At 36.8% G+C, this 17039-nt stretch overlaps 1 protein-coding gene across 1 annotated transcript in view; it reads right to left on the bottom strand.

Annotated features, from left to right (window-relative positions):
* The window catches only part of LOC150088367 (methionine synthase-like), a 668558-nt gene that overhangs the window by 412116 nt on the left and 239403 nt on the right, over window positions 1–17039 (bottom strand). The window contains 2 exon segments of the mRNA XM_090370745.1: window positions 1070–1186; window positions 11064–11243. Of these exon segments, the coding sequence (XP_090226871.1) occupies window positions 1070–1186; window positions 11064–11243 (297 nt within the window).

The raw sequence follows: 17039 nt of genomic DNA, 5'->3' as shown, positions 1-17039 counted from the left end.
CAGTCAATATCTGGAAAGTTAAAATCTCCCACTACAACACATTCCAATTTACTGCACCTCTATTTCTTTGTGCAGTTGTGTGTTGTTCTTGTCAGGGTGATTAGGTTGATAACACATACCTATCATCATTTTTGCTTTCAAAGCAAACTGACTCAACATTGCACTGGTGACCCATGTAAACTGGATGTACTGTGTTAGATTTTGTGTGTTTCTTAACTATAACCACCCCCATCCTGTTTGTCCTTTCTATACATTCTGACACTCATTGGAATCTCCTTCCACCAGAATGAAGTCAACGGTCCCTACACATGCATCTGACACCTCAGATATCGCATCCCAAACCATTGACATCTTCTGGAGCAGAACCTTGAAGTCTTTTGGAGCTTAGCCTTATGTTTATCAAAGAATGAAAACACAGTCACTCAGATTATTGGCAGCCAACATCCTGGCATATACAGATGACCTTCAGCAATTAAATTAAATTTTTCATCTAATTTCCAGATGAATAAATCTGCCTAGGCTGTTCCCCTCAAATCAAAGCACAAATAGGCTGTTCCCCCAACCCCAAAGAGCCTTATAGAAGTCTCCCTAAGAGGCATATTGATTCCTTACCCCCCCCCATAAAAACTACACTGGACCCGGCTTTCAGATGCCCTATGTTCAAGGGCCGGTATGGCCAATGAGCCCAAGGACACAGGCCAATTGGAAACCACATAGACACTAGACTGTGCTTGTGCTTTGTTCTAATTTTCAGTTTATGCTGCTGATTCTACTCAGGTTATACTTTGACATTCTGTTATCTATTTATTGTCTCTCACATATTTTTTAATTATTATTAGTTATGCTTACTGTTCAGGATAAGATCGAAGCACATGGTTAATAATAAAAATGATTCCTACACAGTGATGTGTTTCTCTTTCAAAAGTTTTAACAGTGTTACAAATTAACAAAGCAATCACTTAAGAATTATGGATTGACTTAACAAATTATGGATTAGAATAAGTAATTATAATAACATAAGCACATAACAACACAAAGTGATTACAATTTTGGACAGACTATATATTACCTTTATTGCATGATAAAGAAAAATACTATGCATGGCTTCTCTTATTTTATCCATTCCACGAAAAGCAAACGACAGATTTGATATTCCACCACTAACCCACGAATATTGAAGCACTGTCTGGATTGAAATATAAAACAAAAAAAATAATATGGCAAAATTGCAAGTAATTAAAATGTTGTTAATATGGTGTTCCAAAAGTCTGGAAAAATTAAAAATCAATTATGGGAGGAGAACTATTTATTGCAGAGAAGTGTAATTTTTACAGTAACAGTGTACAACACAGTCATGACCTGTGTTTATCTTTGGTGACTCTATAACATTACCTTTTTGAATACCACACCCCAGTTTTTCAGAGTTTGTCAGATTATTTTATGGAGGTCTGTCCTTCCTCCTTTCATTATAAGTTGAGTTGTTTTGTTAATGCTTTTTTTTTAGGAGGAGGAGGAGGAAATGGTAATCTGTTTACTCTGAGTCATAGGAGTAAAGTAGAACGCTTGTTTCAGTTGACTGTAGTTTAAGCCCATAAATAAGGTATGGGCTTGAACTACAGCCATGTGACCACTAAATAAGATATAATGATAATATTCTTGTCAAATTGATTAACTGTAAACTCTTCTGACCCATGCTGCCATATACACAGAAAAGAAAAGAACAAGTTATGAAATCCAAAATTTAAGTTACAAATATCATTAGAAGTAAATGGTGTCTTATTTTACTTCTTTTCAAAAGAAAATAAGTAAAAGTAAGGTCTGTTAGCTCTTTTTATTGTGGCCTCTTGCTTTCATGATCTTACTACTGTCTTCTTGAAGACAAAAGTATTGGTGGTATACAAATTATAGTAGGATCTTAGAGTACTTGGACTCAAGAGTATGCTACCCTGCTCATACATGATTGACACCCTGAGTCATACTTAGGCTTATCATTATAGCTTGTCATTTTAAGCACATTTGCATATTTGTATGCATAAACACCATCAGTCTTCATGTCTGTCTGTCTGTCCATTCTAACTGTCCATCTGTATGAAACAATTCAACTCTCAGCAAACAGATCTTCATGGAATATCATATTCAGTTCTTTTAAAAAGATTTGTCACACCAGCCCAAATTTCATTAATAACGGACAAAAATAAATTCAGCAAGTATTATTTCTTTTCCCCATACAGTATGCATGGAAAAAAGAAATTCATAGAATAAATGTGGTTTTAATGCAGTATTGTCTTTAGACAGTCTGTGCACATTTAGCGTGTATTATGTAAGATTTGTGAACTGTGAAGAAATATACACACTGCCCTCGATAACGCTATGTTAAAAATTGATCACATTCTACCCATGCAGCATGTCAGACATAACTATAAATATGCTCAATAGGCCTTCAAGAAGACAGTAGTAAGATCATGAAAGGAGAAACACACAAAAATCTTATATTTATATTAAATTATTTTCTATAAGTAGCTTATAGACCTAGTCAGGAGCCTTAGTTTATTCTGAATTGAGATAGCAAGATTTGGAAGTTAATTAATACTTAAGTGTCCATAGATTTACCATTCATAACTTGCCGCCATTGTTATACGATATGTTATATCCTGAACTAGATTGTAAGCTTAGTATAGTATAATATATAATGTAATATTGTCAATTAATCAGTAAATTATGCAAAATAAATTATGGGAATAAATTATGCAAAAAGGTGGAACAGGACCAGGGTATGTGTGCCAGGGGCAAACGTTGAAGACATTGTAGAGCAGATATCAACTTTTAAGAGGACAAAAGGTGATATTGTTGTACCTGTTGGCAATAATGACCTTAAGAAATTTGCAGATTAAATTAGCAAGTACAGGTCAATGTTGAAAAAAAGTTGCTAGTGAGGGCTGAATATGAAAGTGTCTGCAATTCTACCCAGACATGATATGATGAGAGTCTTGTCAATCAATTCAGCCCAAGAGAGATTGTGCAAGGCTCATTGGGTAGAATTTTTTCAGCGAGGTCTGTGCTTGTTAACCGGAGAGACTGCTTCTACAGGGATGGGGTACATGTAAATAGAAAGGAAGCAAGAATATTTGCTGATGCTATCGAGGCAGGGTTAGGTGGGTCGGAAAACTGCTAGTTTGGGGGGGGGGTGCTGTTGTTGTTATTTGGTTTTTAGGAGCATTAGCAACTAAGGCCATATTGCTCCGGGATATGCGGTGGTCATTCCCTGAATGACCTTTCCGCATCCTCCGTATTTGGTGGTGACGGGCTCGAACCCCGGTCTAATCAAGAAGCGTGTGCTCCTTCCCACCTGGCTACGGAGGCGCCCGGGGGGGGGGGGGGTGCAAAGACTAAAATATTAACAGTGTCAGCAGGTAGAGGCAAAAGTGATTCTTGCACTGCTTTATTGGAATGAGCAGCAGCAGCCTGGAAAGCAAGTTACTGGAGATTTCTGGGACTGCTGGGAGTCATAGTGAAACAAGTAACTACATGGGTTGTGATAGGGTAACTAAAAGTAGGAACAGGTGCATGAATACTTGCATGTACACCAATGCTAGGAGTATAGTTAATAAATTCGATGAGCTTGAAGTGCTAGTCAAGACATCAAAAGCAGATATTGTTGGGATATCAGAGACATGGTGTCACACAGACATAAGCAGTGCCGACTGGGCTAGCCGAGTGGGTAAAGTACCTGCCCGGCAACCCAAAGGTCGCGGGTTCGATTCCCGCCTCGGGCTTGGATCAAAGTACTGCAAAAACCTTGGGAGGTGCAATATGGCCACAGAAGCCGATGCGCCAACAACTACCAAATCAAAAAAAAAAAAAAACATAAGCAGTGCAGAACTGGAATTTGGGGAGTACAGAAAGGATAGACAAGACAGGACAGGACAGGAAGGGAGGAGGGGGTTATGCTGTTAGTTAAGAAACACATAAAATCAAAGAAACTGCACCCAATTGATATTGGTGGACAATGCATCAGTGTGGTGTGACATAAGGACTGGGAAATGGAAAATTAGAGTAGGTGTGTGTGTTACAGGCCAAATGAATCTGATGAGTACAATGAGCAACTGTGGAGAAAAGTAGAGTGAGTCAGTAAGTCAGAATTTCTTATAACAGGGGATTTTAACTTTCCAGATATTGACTGGAACTTGTGGACTGGTTACTCGCACATTAGAAAACTTTTGTGGATTTATTGGATGACTGTTTTCTACAGCAACATGTTTGAGAGGCAACCAGAGAGAGTAATACTCTTGATCTGATTACCAACAGTGATTATTCATGCATTTAGAATTTGCAGATAAAGGAACCACTGGGTGACAGTGATCACAGTGTACTGATGTGGGATTTACTTAAAGATTTAACTAGCATCAAGGGTAAAGAGAAGGGCTTATGCTTTCGTAAAGGTCTCAGACAGTTTTATATTCCATACAGTGGGATCAACTGATGATGTTACCAACGGTGAATTCTAAATGGGAAGCCTTCAGGGACTTAATATTGGAGGCTACTAGGCTTTTCATACCAACTAAGAAAATACTGTTCAAGATTTAGGCCTAAACAGATGTCATATGAATTAATGAGGTTTGTAGCAGAGAAGAAAAATGCAAGGGTTTAGGCAAAGGCAAATTACGAAAAATCTTTGGCAAAGGATGCAAAGAAAAACAGCAAAGAGTTTTTTACTTATGTAAACTCTAGAAGGAAAGGGATGAATCAGATTGGTCCACTTAACATAGATGGCTTGATCATCATGCTCAGGTAGCTGATAAACTGAATGAGTATTTTGTATCTACATTCACACAAGAGGCATTATTCAAAGAGGGGAATGCCAGAAGCTTATCAAACTCTAACAGGCAGCTAAGTGATTTTGTAATAACTGAAAGCAAAGTGGAAGAGAAATTGTTGAAGTTAAATATAAGGAAGGGGTGGATGGGATCTATCCAGTTATATTAAAGGAGGCAGCAGAGGAAGTAAGCAAACCCTTAGCCATAATTATGAGAGCTTCCTTAGACTCAGGGGAGGTCCCAATGGACTGGAGGTGTGCAAACGTATCACCAATTCCCAAATGCTGTTCAAAAGGTGACAAGTAACTATAGGCCTGTTAGTTTAACTTGTTGTTTCCAAGGAAAATAATGGAGTTAGTGGCTAAAGAAGCATTGCGGGGATCATCTAGAAAACACTGCAGTAGTAGTTAATACACAGCATGGGTTTGTGAAAGGGAGGTCTTGTCTAACCAATTCAGTTAGATACTATGATGTGGTCACAAAGGAACTGGATGCAAAAAATAATTTTTATATCATATACTTGGATTTCAGGAAAGCTTTTTATACTGTTGCACATGCTGTACAAATTGGAAAGGTATGGTATTAAGGGAAAGTTGCTACAATGCATAAAGGGATGGTTGAGTGGGAGACGATAGAGAGAGTGGTAATCAATGGACACTGCTCTTCGTGGACTAATGTTATTAGTGGAGTTCCCCAGGGTTCGGTGCTGGACCCATTGTTGTTTTGTGTATTTATCATGATATTGATGAAGGTATATCAGGCTTAATGTCCAATTCTGCAGATGATACAAAGGTTGGCAGGGTTGTTAACAACGGTAAAGACAGTATGCTACTGCAACTGGATCTAGATAAGTTGGAAAAATGGGCTGAGAAGTGGCAAATGAAGTATAACTTTGACAAATGCAAAGTCCTGCATATGGGTAGCAGTAACCCAAGAGATATGTACCAACTGTGTGATACTACACTCAGGAAAGTGGAGGGTGAAAAAGACCTAGGGATAATTGTGCAGTCAGATACGAAGTTCACCGAGCACTGCAGACGGGCTGCCAGAGCAGGTCATGGAGTCGTGTTAATGATATATAGGAATTTTGCTTGCTAGCAGGGTCAAGGAGGTGATTATCGTGTTGTACAAAGTAATGGTGAGGCCACACCTTGAATACTGTGTAGATGTCTTGAGGCCTCATTTCAGGAAGGATGTAGAGTTGCTAGAATGAGTACAAAGAAGGGAAACAAGATTTGTGAGGGGAACAAAGGGAGGTGCTCTTACCAAGATAGGCTTAATTTCTGCAAAAGGGCCTGGAGACTAGGCATATATAAGGTGATCTGATTGAGGTATATAAGGCCTTGAACGGGTTGAGCAAGTTCAATGCTGATGGGATTCTTCCTCTTGCTCAGATTAAGAGCCTGAGGGGGGGGCATTCATTCAAACTGAGGAAAGACAGTTGTAAAAGAGATATGCTGCAATTTGCCTTTAGCCAGCAGGTAGTTCATTGCTGGAACAGACTTCCATCTCTCGTGGAAGTTGATAGCTTAAATAAATTTAAGGCTGAGCTAGACAAGCATTTGGAGTTAATAGATGAGTGAAATGGGAGGGTTTTTTTTTTTTTTTTTTGGCTGATACTGCATAAGCTTGCTTTTTTGCATTGTATGCCTCTGCCAATGCTAATAAATGCAAATAATGCAAAGAAAATTGTGACATGCTGTGTTGATGTGTTGCCTCATTGAGTATAAAGACTGCACAGGCTGTTCGACTGCAATAATCTGAAGCCAGAATGGGGAAAAAGCATGATATATATCAGAGTTTGAAAGAGGGCTTATTGTGAGTAAACATTTAGCATGAGCCCTGATTCTAGAAATGAAAGATATAACTGGTTTCTCAAATGCATCCATCCCAAAGGCGTTAATTGGCTAGAAAGCAAGCGCTTCTTCTTCATTTCAAAGGTGAAAATTTGGCAGAAAATACTTTGAGAGGGAGCTGTCATACTCTAATGAGGACTGTATGGAAAAATAGGCCATCCAGTGTGTAGAGAATTGAATAAATTGGATATTGGCAGTTGTCTGCCTATTCAGAAGCCACTTGTTTCAGAGAAAAAAAGCGAAAAATTTGTTTGTAACGATGCTGGGAATATTCTGAGTGGACAGTGAAACAATAGAAGAAAGTCAAGTGGTCAGACAAATCAAGGTACACTTTGTTTCACACTGATGGTAGGTAGAGAGTGTGGCGATAACCTCAAGAAGCAATGGACCCCACTTGCCTTGTTAAGACAACCCAAACATTTGAGGTGGAATATGGGATATGTTCTGTTGGCATGGATTGGTCCATTGATACTGGTGTAAGGTCAGATGTCATCCAGGAAGTATCTTAATTTTGTATCAAATGTACTGCAGCCTACAATGTTACACTCTTATCCTAAAGGTGATGGCTACTTTATGGATGCCAATGCAACAGTGCACCATGCGAGAATGGTTCAGGATCATGACACAGATTTCGGCCATCTTCCCTGGTCCCCCACATTCACCTGATCTCAATCCTATTTAGAATGTGTGGGATATGCTGGAGAGAGCTATTCAGCAATGAAGTCCTCTTCCTTCAACTTTGTGGTAGCTAAGCAATATTTTGCTGGAAGAAATATTACAGTAAGACCAAAATGCACTAAAACACCTTATAGAATCCATGCTGCACTGCACACTTACTGTTATTCCAAAACATAGGCAGCTCGATTCGATACTGAATAAAGTTTTGTAATTTTTTGGCCAGTGTTTGTATAAGCATTAGCTTCTACTGTCATTAGAATTAATGTTAGAGCAGGACAGTTTATATATAAACAGGGGTGGATAGAATAATGGAAACACCTGATACAAAAGTAGTAGTTTTTCTAATTCTGTATGACATATTTATGAACATGAAGTGATGATTTTTTTTGTTTGTTTCTTTCTTGGAGGTAGTACTGTAAAGGAAAGATGATAAAAGTTGATGTTTATTTAGAGATGATATAAATGACCAACCTGTGATGCCCTCGAAGGATCTAAATTGAGGGGCCCATCAAGCTCTCAGCTACCCACATCAACGCCAGAGCTTGCACTTACTGTTATCTGTATTTATAAATGATATTGATGATGGTATATCAAGCTTAATATCCAAGTTTGCAGATGATACAAAGGTTGGCAGGGTTGTTAAGGACACTACTGACGCTATGCTGCTGCAACCAGATCTGGAAAGGTTGAGCAGATGGGCTGAGAGGTGGCAAATGAAGTTTAACATTGACAAATGTAAAGTACTGCATATGGGAAACAACAACCCCAGAGCAACTGTGTGGTACTACACTGACAGTGGTGCCGACCGGGCTAGCCGGGTGGGTAAAGTGCCTACCTGGCAACCCAAAGGTCGCAGGTTCGAATCCTGCCTCGGGCTTGGATCAAAGTACTGCAAAAACCTTGGGAGGTGCATTATGGCCACAGAAGCCGATGCGCCAACAACTACCATAAAAAAAAAAAAAAAACTGACAGTGGTAGAGAATGAAAAGGACCTGGGGGTAATCATGGCATCTTGTCAATGATATACAGGAATTTTTCTAGCAGGGATAAGGAGGTGATTATTCCCTTGTATAAGGCAATGGTCAGCCCACACCTTGAGTACTGTATACAGGTCTAGAGGCTTCATTTCAAGAAGGATGTAGAGCTGCTGGAACAAGTACAGAGAAGGGCAACAAGATTAGTGAATGGAACAAAGGGTTGCTCTTACGAAGAAAGGCTTAAGTTTTGCAAATTACAGTGTCTGCAGACTAGGCACCGGCGAGGTGATCTGACAGAGGTGTATAAAGCCTTGAATGGTTTGAGCATGCTCAATGCCGATGGGATTCTTCCTCTTGCTCAGAATAATCACCCGTGAGGGCATAAATTCAGATTGACGAAAGACAGATGTAGGATAGATGTGCAGAAATTTGTCTTTAGCTAGCGGGTAGTTGATTGGTGGAACAGACTTCCATCCCTTGTTGTGAAAGTTGATAGCCTAAATAAATTTAAGGCTCAGCTGGACAGGTATTTCAAACGAACGGAGGGGTGAAATGGAAGTGTTTTTTTTTTTTTTTGGCTGATGCTGCATAAGCTTGCTTTCTTGCATCACATGCCTCTACTAATTCCACAGATTTCGGCCATCTTCCCTGGTCCCCCACATTCACCTGATATCAATCCTATTTAGAATGTGTGGGATATGCTGGAGAGAGCTATTCAGCAGTGAAGTCCTCGTCCTTCAACTTTGTGGCAGCTATGCAATATTTTGCTGGAAGAAATGTTACAGTAAGACCAAAATGCACTAAAACACCTTATAGAATCCATGCTGCACTGCACACTTACTGTTATTCCAAAACATGGGCGGCTTGATTCGATACTGAATAAAGTTTTGTAATTTTTTGGCCAGTGTGGGTATAAGCATTAGCTTGTACTGTCATTAGAATTACTGTTAGAATAGGGCAGTTTATATATATAAACGGGGGTGGATAAAATAATGGAAACACCTGATACAAAAGTAGTAGTTTTTGTAATGCTGCATGACATATTTTTGAACATGAAGTGATGATTTTTTTTGTTTGTTTCTTTCTTGGAGGTAGTAAAGAAAAGATGATAAAAGTTTATGTTTATTTAGAGATGATATAAAAAAGGTATAAGAAGAAAATGACCAACCTGTCTAAATTCCAAAGAGGTCAAATTATTGGTATACATTTAGCAGGTGTGTCAGTGACTCAAGCTGCTGATCTGCTTAATGTATTCAGAGCAACCATATGGAAAGTGATGCCTGCATTCTCAAAGTATGAGGGAAAAAATCTGATAGGATGAAATGTAGCATAAAATCAAAGCTGCCTGAAAGGGACCATGGTGGATGGTATCCCAAAAACAAAATTACTGCCTTAAAAATAAATGCAGAACATAATGTGAGTCCCAGCAATTTAGTTTCTTGGAAGATGAAGAAAGATGTTGCAGCATTTAAAGGCACACATTTTAATTTCAGAAGAGGAAACTTTGACAGTTTAATCTGCTAAATAGCATCTATTATTTGGGCAGATTGCAGAGTGAGGGTGAATACATTTCTATTATAGAAATGTATATATATAGGAAGCCACGAAAGCATACTCACCATTAAGAAAGTATTGCACAAAGAGGATGGCAAAATGGATGAATGCAGAGCTAGCCAGTCAAAAAGAGTAAGAAAAAGGATGGGACAGTTACAGAGTAACAAAAAATTCTGAAGCCTACAACAAGTACAAGTTGATATGAAATAGTACCACAAATAAGGTAAGGGAGGCCAAGTCTGTGTATGAGAAAGCACTGGCTAAGATAGAAAAGAATGGAGACAACAATTTTTTCATGTACATGAATACAACAGAGAAGAAAGCAAATCAGATTGGACCCATGTGCACTGCAGGTGGGAAAGTCTTAGATAGATTCAGTCTTAGATTTCATTGGATACTATGATGTAGTCACAATGGAACTGGATGCAAAAAATAATTTTGATATCATACACTTGGATTTCACAAAAGCTTTTGATATTGTTGCATGTGGAAGACTGTTGTACAAATTGGAGCAGTATGGCATTAAGGGCAAGTTACTGCTATGGATAAAGGGATGGTTGAGTGGTAGAAGACAGAGAGTGGTAATCAATGGACACTACTCTTTGTGAAATAATGTTATTAGTGCAGTCCCCCAAGGTTTGGTGTTGGGCCCATTGTTGTTTTCTACATTTATCAATGATATTTATGATGGTATATCAGGCTTAATATCCAAGTTTGCAGATGATACGAAGTTTGGCAGATTTGTCATTTGTTAATGACAGATTTGTTAATGACAGTAAAAACAAATACTTTAATTACAATTTTCCCTGAGAAGCTCTATTTTTAAACAAATAACAACACTGAAGGGCTATTCAATTATTTGTTTAAAACAAAAGACACCACACAACACAACACAAGACACACAAGATAGCAATGCTCTAATGACTTGAAAGGAATGAAGCAGATCTATGGGAGTTGTCATGCGGTATAGCCTTGATGATGTTTTTGTTTAAAAGTAGTGCTTCCCAAGGTTATTCCTGGTTAAGAACATTGAGTCTATCTTGTATAGTATTTGAGAAAGCAGCTGAAATTTTGCTAACCTCCAAATTTATAGAATAACAAGATTGTCAATTATATTAATTTATTCTGATATTAGTTTTCTATATATTAGTTTTCTATATATCAACTTACAGAAAAATAGTTACCTTAATATTTTTAACTGCATTTAAGAAAGCAATTGCATAGCTATTATGTTCTTCAATTCCAGTTGCTATTGTTAGGATATTTGGATCAAATATAATATCAACAGGATGAAACCCAACTTTTGATACTAGTAAATGGTATGACCGAGTGCAAATTTCAAGCTTCCTTTTTTCATCTGCAGCCTAAAAAAAAAAATTCTGTAGAGAAACACTACTGGCATCTTAACAGGAAAATAACTAACACACTGTCTCTTATTTTTTTTAATTTCATGTACTCATTACTAATCAATTTCACACATAACCAACTAATGATTAAGTGTAAAAGTAAAAAACTTATAGACCAATGACCTATTCACAAAATTAAAATCAATCTGTTTTATATAAAAATAGTTCAATTATTTCTAGAAATCTGGAGTCTGCAATCTATTATATATATTTTATGGTGATCTGCTAACTATTCTATATGCTGTTGGGTTCTGGATAAGATTCTGTATCACTGAACAATGGTAAGCTATTTACATAAATCCTTACTTTTCCATATGGCCTACATGTTACTACTGCAATTAGACGTTCTTGAAGAAGAGATGGATCACTCTGAAACCTTTCTACATCCTTCAATAATGAAACAATCGATCAGTCCCATGTTCCATTGTCATTGATTTTTGGTCAGCCTTTAATGTTTTTAGGAATTAGTGTTACATTTGTTCCTCATCATCTTACCACCATCTGCAGATAGCTGTTCATTCATATCTGCTGTTACATCCTATCTAGTTGCAATTTTTGCTCTGTCACCAATACTTAGATGTCCAGCCATTACTTACCTAAAACAAAACAACTGCAGGATATTAAATGGTATTAAACTCTCTAAAAAGCCTGTAATATGAATAAAGAGTGATTTTGCCTTCCTAGATCACCATTTTAAAAATAGGTGGCAACTTTCTAATCATATCCTGTATATTCATCTTCATTACCTAAGCAAAACAACACATTATTATACAACAAAAAGCTTAAATTACTACCCAACATGATACTTGATTTAAACTACTTTTCTTGAATGCTAGCTGATCCCAAGCAGAACATTCAGTCCCAATATATACAGTGATAAACCAAGAAAGGCTCTTGTTAAAGTTGAAAGTCAAATAAATGCATAAACATCCTTGCTAACACAAACCAAACAGGAAAATGACATTGTATACATAGTGATGACATACAGTGAGAAATGCAATACCCATTTACAACATAAAAACAGTCTACAGCTATTAGCATTAGTAGAGGCATTTGATGCAAGAAAGCAAGCTTATGCAGCATCAGCCCAAAAAAAAAAATAATAATAATAATAAATAAATAAATAAAAAATAACCACTTCCACTTCACCCCTCTGTTCGTTCGAAATACCTGTCCAGCTGAGCCTTAAACTTATTTAGGCTATCAACTTCCACGACAAGCGATGGAAGTCTGTTCCACCAACCAACCACCGCTGGCTAAAGGCAAATTTCTGCACGTCTATCCTACATCTGTCTTTCCTCTATCAGATCACCTCGCTGGTGCCTTGTCTCCAGACACTGTAATTTGCAAAACTTAAGCCCTTTCTTCGTAAGAGCACCTCTTTGTTCCATTCACTAATCTTGTTGCCCTTCTCTGTACTCGTTCCAGCAGCTCTACATCCTTCTTGAAATGAGGCCTCCAGGCCTGTATACAGTACTCTAGGTGTGGCCTGACCATTGCCTTATACAAGGGAATAATCACCTCCTTATCCCTGCTAGGAAAAATTTCTATATACCATTGACAATACACCATGAGCTACTCTTGCAGCCCATCTGCACTGCTCAGAGAACTTCATATCTGCCTGCCAACCACCCCCAGGTCCTTTCATTCTCTACCACTGCCAGTGTAGTACACCACAGAGTTGATACGTTGCTCTGGGGTTGATGTTTCCTATATGTAGTACTTTACATTTGTCAATGTTAAACTTCATTTGCAACCTCTCAGCCCATCTGCTCAACTTTTCCAGATCCTGTTGCAGCAGCATAGTGTCAGTAGTGTCCTTGACAACCCTGCCAACATTCGTATCGTCTGCAAACTTGGACATTAAGCTTGATATACCATATCAATATCATTTATAAATACAGAAAACAATAATGGACCCAATACTGAACCCTGAGGGACTCCACTAATAACATTAGTCCACGATGAGCAGTGTCCATTGATTACCACTCTCTGTCTTCTCCCCCTCAACCACCCCTTTATCCATAGCAGCAATTTGCCTCCAATGCCACACTGCTCCAATTTGTGCAGCAGTCTTCCATGTACAACAGTATCAAAAGCCTTTCTAAGATCCAAGTATATAATATCAAAGTTATTCCCTGCATCCAGTTCTTTTGTGACTGCATCATAGTATCCAATCAAATTGGTCAGGCAAGACTTCCCCTTAACAAAACCATGCTGTGTCCGAGCTATAATTGAAGTCTTGTCTAGATGATCCTGCAGTGCTTCTTTAACCAGTGCCTCCATTAATTTTCCGGGAACAGAAGTTAAACTCACAGATCTATAATTACTTGTGTCAGCCTTTGGTCCTCCTTTGTGAATTGGGGTCACATTTGCACATCTCCAGTCCATGGGTACCTCCTCTGAGTCCAAGAAAGCTCTCATAATTATGGCTAAGGGTTTGCTTACTTTCTTTGCTGCCTCCTTTAATATAACTGGATAGATCCCATCCACCCCAGGTGCCTTTCTTGTGTTTATCTTCAACAATTTCTCCTCCACTTTACTCTCAGTTATTACAAGATTCTCTAGCTTACTGCCAGAGTTGAATACACCTCTGGCATTCCCCCTCGCTGAATAACTCCTCGTGTGTGAATGTTGATGCAAAATCATAACTATTTTCTCTCACAATGAAACAAACTGGTTGAACCCTGAAGAGGATCAAGAAGTTAAATGTAGGAAGAGATGTGGTAGGTAATTTAAGCTTTAAGCTTTTTTGTGGATATTAATAGGATATTGTTTTGTTTAGGAACACAAGTGTTCACATGGCAACTGTCAGACTGCATGTTTGTTTTTATTTAAAAAATTAATTTTTAGCTTTTGTAAAGATCTTTTATTAATTATTTTTAAATAATATATTCCATTTCTTGTTTTTTGAAATTTCTTGTATTGTGAAGTTTTTGTACTCATCTTTTATTATACTCCCCCAATTTTTGTTTTTTTGTCCAGTGATCCCATCCAAGAAAAAAAGTAATTTTCATAAAAATATATGTGATTGGTATAATAAACCAAATTATAAAATGCTGTTAGTGCAGATAAAATGCTGTTAGTGCAGATAACATGCTGTTAGTGCAGATAAAATACAGTTGCTGGATCGAAGGTGAAATGCACACCCTCCAGCCAATTCCAAAAATGATAGACAGTGGCTTGCACACTGTTTAAAAGATTGCCATAAAAACAATCTCTTATAACTACAGTAAATCAAAACAAAAAGAAAGTGGTAAGGAAAGGTGCAAATAAAAAAGGGAAAGAATAAAATCTTATCCTCCAAGCCAAACTTTATTCCTAAAAAATAAGATAAAAATTTAAAGCTACTGTATTATGAATGCTTAACTCATTATCAATCATGTGCACAGCTGAGAGCACTGACACATGAATGATGATGAGTGTTGAGAGTTGAGATGAATAGAATCACTCAAAGTTTTGCAACCGTGATGCAAACACGTACATTAATATTTGAATTACTTCCACTGCATTTCTGCTAATTAATCATTTTCTTCACAACACTATCAACCTAAACCAAAAAAGTCACTGTTACTGACAGTACAACTAAAACGAGATGCTAATAGCACGTTAAAAAAAAAGGTCTGAAATTACTGAGTTGCACAGTAATTCTACAGTGTTTTATTATAACAAGTATAATTATCCCCAATCCACCGGCAAATTTACTGATTGACAAGAGGCAGCACTGTTGTCTTTAATTAACATTCTCAAAAGAAGTCTTTGTGGAAACTTCTCTAAAATAAGACAGCACCAGGCATCACAAACTAACCTGACTGCTCATTTTTGGAAAAAATTAGGAGACTGCAAGAGGTTCTAGATGTGTTGCTAAAAATATAGTAACACAATTCCATGATAGAGGATATTTGTGATTTTTTACAGTGTAAGGCAGTTTTTTTTTTGAAGAAAAATAATGAGAAAAGAAAAAGGGAAAGCCCAGCTTTTTCAGTGTAGATACAGTTACGCTTTTTATATATACAATGACACACACACAAATTAACACCAAAATTACTAGTTTCAACATTTTTTTTTCCATATTCGGCTCAAAAATAAGTTTCATTTTTTTTCAGAATCATGAAGATTTTGATATTAGTAAAAATAAGGAATCGATGAAGGAGGAATGTGTAAAAACAAACAACAAAATTTCTGAAACTGTTGATGAACATAAAGCAAGTATTAGCTGGCAATTAAATAAAATAAAGTAAATAAGAGATGCTCACACTAGAATAACAGGCAAATGTGGAAGAAAGAACATGAACTAAAAAGAGAAACTGGTTGAAAAGGTTTAAAATTGGTGTAAAATCATATGGTCCAATTAAAAAGCTGATGCTCTTAAACAATTGCAAGAAGCACATGTTAGGGGGGCTAAATTAGCACCACTGCTCTGAAAAAAATGACAGTTTCGTTTAGTGATGAAACAAATTAATTTGAGTGGCAACAATTACCATAAAGATTTACAGTGTAAGGCAGTTTTTTTTTTTGAAGAAAAACAATAAGAAGAGAAAAAGGGAAAGCCCAGCTTTTTAAGTGTAGATACAGTTACGCTTTTTATATATACAATGACACACACACAAATTAACACCAAAATTACTAGTTTCAACATTTTTTTTTCCATATTCGGCTCAAAAATAAGTTTCATTTTTTTTTCAGAATCATGAAGATTTTGATATTAGTAAAAATAAGGAATCGATGAAGGAGGAATGTGTAAAAACAAACAACAAAATTTCTGAAACTGTTGATGAACATAAAGCAAGTATTAGCTGGCAATTAAATAAAATAAAGTAAATAAGAGATGCTCACACTAGAATAACAGGCAAATGTGGAAGAAAGAACATGAACTAAAAAGAGAAACTGGTTGAAAAGGTTTAAAATTAGTTTAAAATCATATGGTCCAATTAAAAAGCTGATGCTCTTAAACAATTGCAAGAAGCACATATTAGGGGGGCTAAATTAGCACCACTGCTCTGAAAAAAATGACAGTTTCGTTTAGTGATGAAACAAATTAATTTGAGTGGCAACAATTACCATAAAGATTTACAGTGTAAGGTATTTTTTTTTTTGAAGAAAAACAATAAGAAGAGAAAAAGGGAAAGCCCAGCTTTTTCAGTGTAGATACAGTTACGCTTTTTATATATACAATGACACACACACAAATTAACACCAAAATTACTAGTTTCAACATTTTTTTTTCCATATTCGGCTCAAAAATAAGGTTCATTTTTTTTTCAGAATCATGAAGATTTTGATATTAGTAAAAATAAGGAATCGATGAAGGAGGAATGTGTAAAAACAAACAACAAAATTTCTGAAACTGTTGATGAACATAAAGCAAGTATTAGCTGGCAATTAAATAAAATAAAGTAAATAAGAGATGCTCACACTAGAATAACAGGCAAATGTGGAAGAAAGAACATGAACTAAAAAGAGAAACTGGTTGAAAAGGTTTAAAATTGGTTTAAAATCATATGGTCCAATTAAAAAGCTGATGCTCTTAAACAATTGCAAGAAGCACATGTTAGGGGGGCTAAATTAGCACCACTGCTCTGAAAAAAATGACAGTTTCATTTAGTGATGAAACAAATTAATTTCAGTGGCAACAATTACCATAAAGATTTTTGCACTAATAGCAAATCTCTACAAGCTTCATATATGATCAACAAAATGAAATATCCCCACAGTGAAGGTTTGGTGATGTTTTATAGCAAATGTGTAGGAAGA

Source organism: Mastigoproctus giganteus, chromosome 3 (assembly GCF_048544385.1).
Source record: "Mastigoproctus giganteus isolate SK-2022 chromosome 3, ASM4854438v1, whole genome shotgun sequence".
In the NCBI taxonomy this organism is placed as follows: domain Eukaryota; kingdom Metazoa; phylum Arthropoda; class Arachnida; order Uropygi; family Thelyphonidae; genus Mastigoproctus; species Mastigoproctus giganteus.
This window is presented reverse-complemented; position numbering and strand designations above follow the sequence as displayed.